Source organism: Silurus meridionalis, chromosome 18, assembly GCF_014805685.1.
Source record: "Silurus meridionalis isolate SWU-2019-XX chromosome 18, ASM1480568v1, whole genome shotgun sequence".
Classification (NCBI taxonomy): Eukaryota; Metazoa; Chordata; class Actinopteri; order Siluriformes; family Siluridae; genus Silurus; species Silurus meridionalis.
In genome coordinates, this window is record NC_060901.1 from 20,907,278 (window position 1) to 20,914,950 (window position 7,673).

The 7,673-nt window shown below is 45.9% G+C and overlaps 1 protein-coding gene across 1 annotated transcript; it reads right to left on the minus strand.

Moving 5' to 3' along the window:
• Positions 1-369: 369 nt before the first annotated feature.
• Positions 370-2,013, minus strand: lratd1 (LRAT domain containing 1). Its single transcript, XM_046872504.1, has 2 exons — positions 1,805-2,013; positions 370-1,489 (listed from the first exon to the last, which is right to left on the minus strand). Exon 2 carries the CDS (start codon positions 1,446-1,448, stop codon positions 702-704), a length of 747 nt encoding a protein of 248 aa, XP_046728460.1. The 5' UTR covers positions 1,449-1,489; positions 1,805-2,013; the 3' UTR covers positions 370-701.
• Between the last annotated feature and the right edge of the window lie 5,660 nt (positions 2,014-7,673).

Consider the following 7,673-nt stretch of genomic DNA (forward strand, 5'->3'; position numbering starts at 1 on the left):
ATATATATATTTGTTTTTGTTTAGTTCACGTGGAAAAAAAAAAAAAAAAGCCATACGTGTTTGTGTTTGCAGGTCGTTACGCAGTGGCGCGTGATCTCCACGAGTCGTCATTAAAATGCTAAAGCTTTTGGTACGGTTTTTTTTTTTTATTATTTATAAATTTCTTTTTTATTAAAGAAAATAAATGATTAAAAAAAAGAAAGAAAGAAAGAAAGAAAAGAAGAAAGAATCCAGAGCGCGCATCATCCTGCCACAAGCAATCCGTCTCTGCGTCCGTGTGTGTCTGCGCGCGCGCACGGCGCGTCTCAGCGTCTCCATCATCAATGGCCATTAGGGGTTTCTTTTTTTCTTTTTCTTTACTTTTTTTTATATTTCTTATTCTGTGCTGAACGAAAGAAGGTTCGTGTTGTCCGGAGCGGAACCGCATCCACACGACCTGAGCATCTCCCACCACCCCACATCCAAAAAAAGGGCGTTGTCTTTGCCTTTACAAACACACACTGAGCTTCCAAAAGCGCACATTCCTGCGAAAAGTCTTCCAAGAAGGATTGGGAGCATCCCTCTGTTTCTCCTCCTCCTCCTCCTCCTCCTCTTGTGCGCAGTCCCGAGATGCTGAACAAGAAGATGTGCGGGGGAAAAAAGGACCACAAAAATATAACACGAAAAAAAAAAAGAAAGAAAGAAAGAAAGAGAAAATCCGCTCACTGCAGAGAGAGCTCCTCGAGAATTCCACTGGCGTCCACGCGCCTCCGCTCGCGCACGAGCTCCTCGAGGCTGCGGAAGACGAGCGTGTGCACGGTGCTCTCGGACAGGTGCACCTTGAGCAGATAGCGCTGACCGGCCGAGTGCGCCTCGCCGCCGGCCTTGAACTCGCGCTTGCCGAAGCGGCACCAGGCGGCGAAGCTCTCCGAGCTGGTCCAGCACACGTCGGCGCGGCTCAGCCCGAGGTGGCCGATCGCGTTGCGCACCACCAGGTCGGGGGGCAGCGGGCGAAAGCGGTAGCGGTCGTTGGCGATGCGTCCGCGGCGGCCGCCGCTCACGTCAAGCAGGCTGTCCTTGCGGATCTCGCCCTTGTGCAGGTGGATTACCTGGTCGTCGCCCTCGAACACGGCCCAGTGCGGCGCCTGGGCGCTCGCCACCAGCTCGAGCACGTCGCCCGGCTTGCACATGGCGAGCAGCGTGCGCGCCGGGTACACGCGCAGGTCGTCGCCGCGCGCGCGCGCCTTGGAGAAGATGCATTCGTGGCAGCAGAAGGCCGAGTACTCGAGCTCGTCCGGGGTTTCCGCGGCGACCTCCTCGCTCGGGCTGCGTTCGTCAAGCTCCTCCTCGTCGTCGGAGAAGAAGTAGGCGACGCCGACGCGCAGCTCGTCCTTCTCCACGCCAGACGGATCCCCCGTGGGCAGCTCGCTGTAGCTCAGGTGCGTGATCCGGTCCAGTTGGTTGCCCATCAAGGACGGGAGAGGCACGCGAGAGGCATGGAAAGCTGCTTCTGTGATCGGAAAAGGAATAAAATCATCTTAGCCTCGTGGTTGTAGAGATCAGACATGTAAACAAGTCACTGCGCCTGGAGCGAGCTGAGAAAAGCAACGCGAGCGCGAATCAATATTTGATGTTTGACAACACACACACGCACACACACACACACACACACACACACACACACACACACACACCAAAGAAACGTGTCAGCAACAGCTACAAAAGCATGCACTATGCATTCTTCCAATGCCTTCGGATAAGTACAGATCTCATGCATCAGAATACCAGAAACCGGACACCTGCACGCACGCTCTGAAACGCTCACCTGCGTATTTCCTGGCGCGCGCCGCTAATTGATCTTTCGCTCCATCCGTGGTCCAGTTTTCTCCACTCCGAAACAAAAGGCTTTCCCTCCACCTCTGCTCTAACTCTCTCTCTCTCTTTCTCCTCTCCGCGCGCGCGCGCACACCCGCACACACACACACGCGCACACGCACCGCGCACTCCCCTGCCCGGAACTGAAACTACTCTCCAACTCAGCGCACCGCCTCACTTTAAATAAGAGCCCGAAACTCCGCCCTCGTGCACCAAAACCCGCCCTTCCTTCAATCTGATTGGTTCGTTCTTTTAACACGGAGCGCATTGCTCCAACATCATACTACAACAGGGCTTATCATGATGTGTAGTGTTCCCCAAATCCTGCTGCAGGAGACCCTCTGTAGTCTGCACTGCACATTTCACTGCACATTCTCTCCATTATCGCTTCCACTTTAACCTTCACCATTCCTCAGCGCCCTGGTTTGCCTCAATCAGACTCGATAAACACATAAACGACCATTCCAGGACCAAGTCTGAGGGTCCGAGTGCAAATTATACCCAGAACCGAACATCTGCATCATATAGTACAAGCCTAAATATTGAAATAAAAAATGCATTCCCAGAAATCCGTGCACCTTCTCGTCAGCACCCCCGTCATAGGCCTACACTCGTTTACGTGCATTCGAACGCATGCATGCGAAAGGTTAAATTCCGGAGAGAAAATGAAATACTATCGAGAGCCGTTTTTCTTTTTTTCGGCAGAAAGCGTGAAGAAACGTGTGACATTTCAGTGTGGAGTCTCAATGTATGAGAAGTGAATAGTGAAGAAAGACAAAAAAAATGGAGAGAATGATGATGTGAAGATGAGACGGGGGAATAATAATGAAAAAAAAGAAGCAGGCAATATATATGAATTTATGAGCGTTATTTTCGCACTGGGTGGACGCCAGGCAGTGAAGGAGTGAAGATGTTGATTGCTGTGTATGTTTTGTGTTTACATCACACTGGAGAGTTATTATCAAACCCTCCTCTCCTCCGCATGAAACCTGAACGGCCACAGCATACGCCTGTAAATTTTGTTGTATTAAAATCTCATATATACATTTTTATCGACAAAAGTATCAGCACACCAGACTTTTCCAGCCATATGAGAGGATCCACAGTACCAATGTACCAGCAGTTCCTGAATCTACAAGCACCGTTACACCACAATAGTTCCTAAATGAAGGATTGCACCACAGTAGTTCCTGGATCCAGTAGCACCACTACACCACAGTAGTTCCTGGATCCAGCATTGTACCACAGTAGTTCCTAGATCCAGTAGCAACATTACACCACAGTAGTTCCTGTATCCAGCATTGTACCACAGTAGTTCCTGGATCCAGTAGCACCGTTAAACCACAGTAGTTCCTGAATCTAGCATTACACCACAGTAGTTCCTGGATCCAGTAGCACCGTTACACCACAGTAGTTCCTGGATCCAGTAGCACCATTACACCACAGTAGTTCCTGGATCCAGTAGTACCGTTACACCACAGTAGTTCCTGAATTTAGCATTGTACCACAGTAGTTCCTGGATCCAGTAGTACCGTTACACCACAGTAGTTCCTGAATCTAGAATTACACCACAGTAGTTCCTGGATCCAGTAGCACCGTTACACCACAGTAGTTCCTGAATTTAGCATTGTACCACAGTAGTTCCTGGATCCAGTAGTACCGTTACACCACAGTAGTTCCTGGATCCAGCATTGTACCACAGTAGTTCCAGGATCCAGTAGCACCATTACACCACAGTAGTTCCTGGATCCAGCATTGTACCACAGTAGTTCCTGGATCCAGTAGCACATTACACCACAGTAGTTCCTGGATCCAGTAGTACCGTTACACCACAGTAGTTCCTAAATCTAGCATTGTACCACAGTAGTTCCTGGATCCAGTAGCACCATTACACCACAGTAGTTCCTGAATCCAGTAGCACCGTTACACCACAGTAGTTCCTGAATCCAGTAGCACCGTTACACCACAGTAGTTCGTCTGAGTGGTTATTCACGTTTGTCAAACCGCCATGACGTCTGAATGTGACAATTTAGTCGAGTGTTTACTATGAGGGTCTGGATGTAAATGCGCATTTATGCGGCACGTCTCCACGTGTTTGTGAAGTCTATTTAAACATGACTGTGTGTGTGTGTGTGTGTGTGTGTGTGTGTGTGTGTGTGTGTGTGTGTGTGTGTGTGTGTGGTGACTTTACAGATTCAGGGTGTTGTTTGAACTGAGTTATAATCCTGGCACCTCTTCTAAGGGCACGGCATTAACACACAGACTTTAAGCCTGGAGAGACAAATAAAAAGTGACGTCTGGGTGTTTTACTCCAGCAGCACGTACATGAGTCATTTCAATTCTGCTTTAATTCCGATCAGGGCAACATGGAAGCCGATACAACAATATATTATATAGTTATTATATTATATACAGCAGGGATGTGCATCTTCATAACAATCACGCCAGACGTTCTTTTCAAGTTACAGCTCTGCCTCTGCCATGTAAATCTCTATTCTGTGTGACTCTCAGGATGCGCCTCGGCCTCCAAAACGCACCTGAGAAATCAGTCTACATATCAAATATGAGTCACAAATTATTGGTCACTTTCTTAATAATTAAAGTCGAGCGCATTTAATAACAATTCTATAAAAATACATTGTTTATTACCGCCGCAAACTTGTTCAAAAACGACGTTTCGCGACGCAAATGCCAACGTACCGTGAAAAAGAATAAGAAAAAGCAAAGGAGGATGAAATAGTTGAAGATAAAGAAAGGGAGAATGAGCTGGAGAAGAAGAAGGAGAAGGGAGAGAAAGAGCTGGAGAAGAAGAAGCTGAAGAAGGAGATAAAAATTAAGAAAGGAGATGGAGGTGAAGAAAGCAACGAGATGAAAAAGTTGCAGAAGTGCAAGATGGAGAAGAAGAAACAGAAGTACAAAAGAAGATGGAGAAAAGAAGGAGAGGAAACAGAAAAGACGACGTAGCGCAGAGGAAAACGAAGAAAAATCAGAAGAGGATGAAGAATAATAATAAGAAAAAGATGAAGTATTAGAAGATGGAGAACAAGATGAAATTCGATGATAATGAAGGTAGAGAAAAGAAGGAGGAGGTTAAGAAGAAGAAGAAAATGATAAAGTAGTAAAAGACGAAAATTATGATGAGGAATAAGCATGAAAATAAGATGAAGAACAAGAGGGGGAAAAAAAGAAGGAGGAGATGGATAATAATGAGGATGGAAAAAAGAAGAAAAATTAGATCTTTAGTACACAAGATTGCTCTCCTCTTTGCAGCATAAACTGTCCCGTATGTGTGTGTGTGTGTGTGTGTGTGTGTGTGTGTGTGTGTGAGCGGACACATGCATTACACACCATCAGAAGCCTTTAGATCATTAATGATTCTGGATACACAGGAGGAACCAGTCGTCAGTCGCATCATAATGGCACAGAAACACGACTGCAGTGTGACACGTGCAGACAAAGAACCAGCCAAAACAAAGATGTGTGGGAAGGAGGAGCAGGATGAAACCCTCAGAACTCTGATGAGAAGCGCGTCGGGGTGTAAGCTCGGGTTTTGGTGTGGCGAGATGTTCGAGGGAAAGCGATGAGAGATGAGTGAAGGGACGGTGAAGATGATGTCTGCATGTTTGAAGACAGTATTGATGATGTTGGTAAAGATGCACTTCATCCTGCAGCTGTATTGCTGTAAATCGTGAAGGGCAGGAGCACGGTGGTGTTAATAGTGTAATAATGTGCTGCAGGTTTCAAGGCCAATCACAGGTACCTGCTAATGCACTCGCTGAGGTTTCTATAGTAATGAATGAGATGTTTCTCCACTGCAAACTAAAAACAGAAACTAGGTCCTTGGTTTAAGATCCAGGTAGAAACATCACTGCATTGGTTCCAAAGATTGTATACACTTTATAGAGGAACATACTGGGACACTGAGTTTCCATGGGTGTGGAAGATTTTGATTGGCGTACCTCAGGTCATCTCCTCAGTTCGTCACCTCCATTATCATCTGACTTTACTAAATAGCTGAATGAGATTTTACAAATCTCCATTTAATCTGGAGGAACATCTTCCCAGATGGTGAAGCTCATTATAAGAGCGAACGGAGATTGGGATGGGATCTTTGAGCAGAGAGAACTAGAATTTGGTGGGGGCTTGGTGGGTCCAGAGCTGATCCCAAAGAGCATCCAAATGGGTCAAGAGTAAATTGCAGGGCACCATGCACACAAAGCAGGTTGGGTCCATGGATTTTTGCTGCTGAAGCCAAAGTTGTACTCTACTCTTTAGATGTTGCAAAAATCTGCAAGATTTGAACGATTCATCAAACCAGATCACATTCTTCATATCTACATCACATCTTCTGTTAAAGACCCTCCATCCCAGGATCAGCCCGGGTTTCTGTTCTTGGCTGGCAGGAGCGGAACCTGTTGTGGTCTTTAACTGATGAGACCTTTATGGTTGACCCAGTGATTCAGCAAACCCGATGCATGTAACAATCTCGAAGGTCTCCGCCCGGATAAAATCGACTGATCTTCAGAGCGCTCGTGCAGCAGGCCTTCGTATGTACTGCCTCTTCAGGCGAAACCACTGAGGACATGATCCAAACACTGATGGCTGGCTGACGGCCAAAGCCAACTCGTTTGTCCTCAATTATATTGGCATGGCAGTGGTTTTTGTAGATTAGACAGAATTGCAGAATTTGGCTCAGAGCGTCACCTCGGCGTCCAAACCTGCGAGGCCCAATGCCATTCCTCTATTATGGCTCCTTTTGAGCTTTTTCGTTAGCTGTGCATGGAATATTTCTTCCAAACATCACCTCTCGGAAGGCATCCAGCACGGTACTGTGCTCCGTCTTCAGCCTGTAGAAGGATGCAATTTAGCTTAAGAGGATTATTCTTGTATTTTCAGCTCTGAGGAATGATATCCTGATATCTATTCAATTGTTGCACCAGCAATCCTGCATCGTTCTAAATTTTTGGTAAAACAGGGTTGAGGAAGAAACCAAACATGGAGAAGATCCATGCATTTGAAACAATTGTTTATTAGCATCACTAGCATACTGTAGCATGTGGCCAAAGCCCATATATATATATATATATATATATATATATATATATATATATATATATATATATATATATATATATATATATATACACACACAGATACACATATATACATACATACATACATACATACATATAGCTGACCATCTGAAAGTCAGGGTTTTTTGCGTCTTTCTCTGTAGCAGGGCATCTGAGTGAGAGTCACAACAAAGACGTGCTGCAGGTGAAAACGTCAATCTGCTCCTGCCACTTCAAGAAGCTTCAGGTTGACCTGGTTTGATGGCTCCAAAAGTAAATCCTTGGTTTCCAGGGCGATTTGGGCTTTAATTAATGCTAAAGAATTGTTTATGTATATAAACACGTATTTGTATATTATATATAAATAAGGTGAGACCATTTTGTTTCTGGGAGAGAAACTCACGTGTAAGGAGAGCCCGGTGACAGAGTTTACACGTGGTCAGAACCGCACCAGCTGTCCTGGGCTTATGGCACACTGACTTTTGAAGGTCGGTGCTCCCTGTGACTGTGCGTGCTGCCGTCTGTTGGCGTGTTATAAAACTAGTCTTAAAACTTTTTGATACCACCGTGTACACACATACACACACACACACACACAAAGCAGGATCAGTGTTGTTGTCCAGGTGAAGCTCATATCTAACTTTGTATTGTTTATGTATTAAGTTAAAACACGTCGGCGATTGACCTTCTGATCCTTGGACCCTGCAAAGAATTTAACCACGTCACAATGACGTCCACTACGCAAAG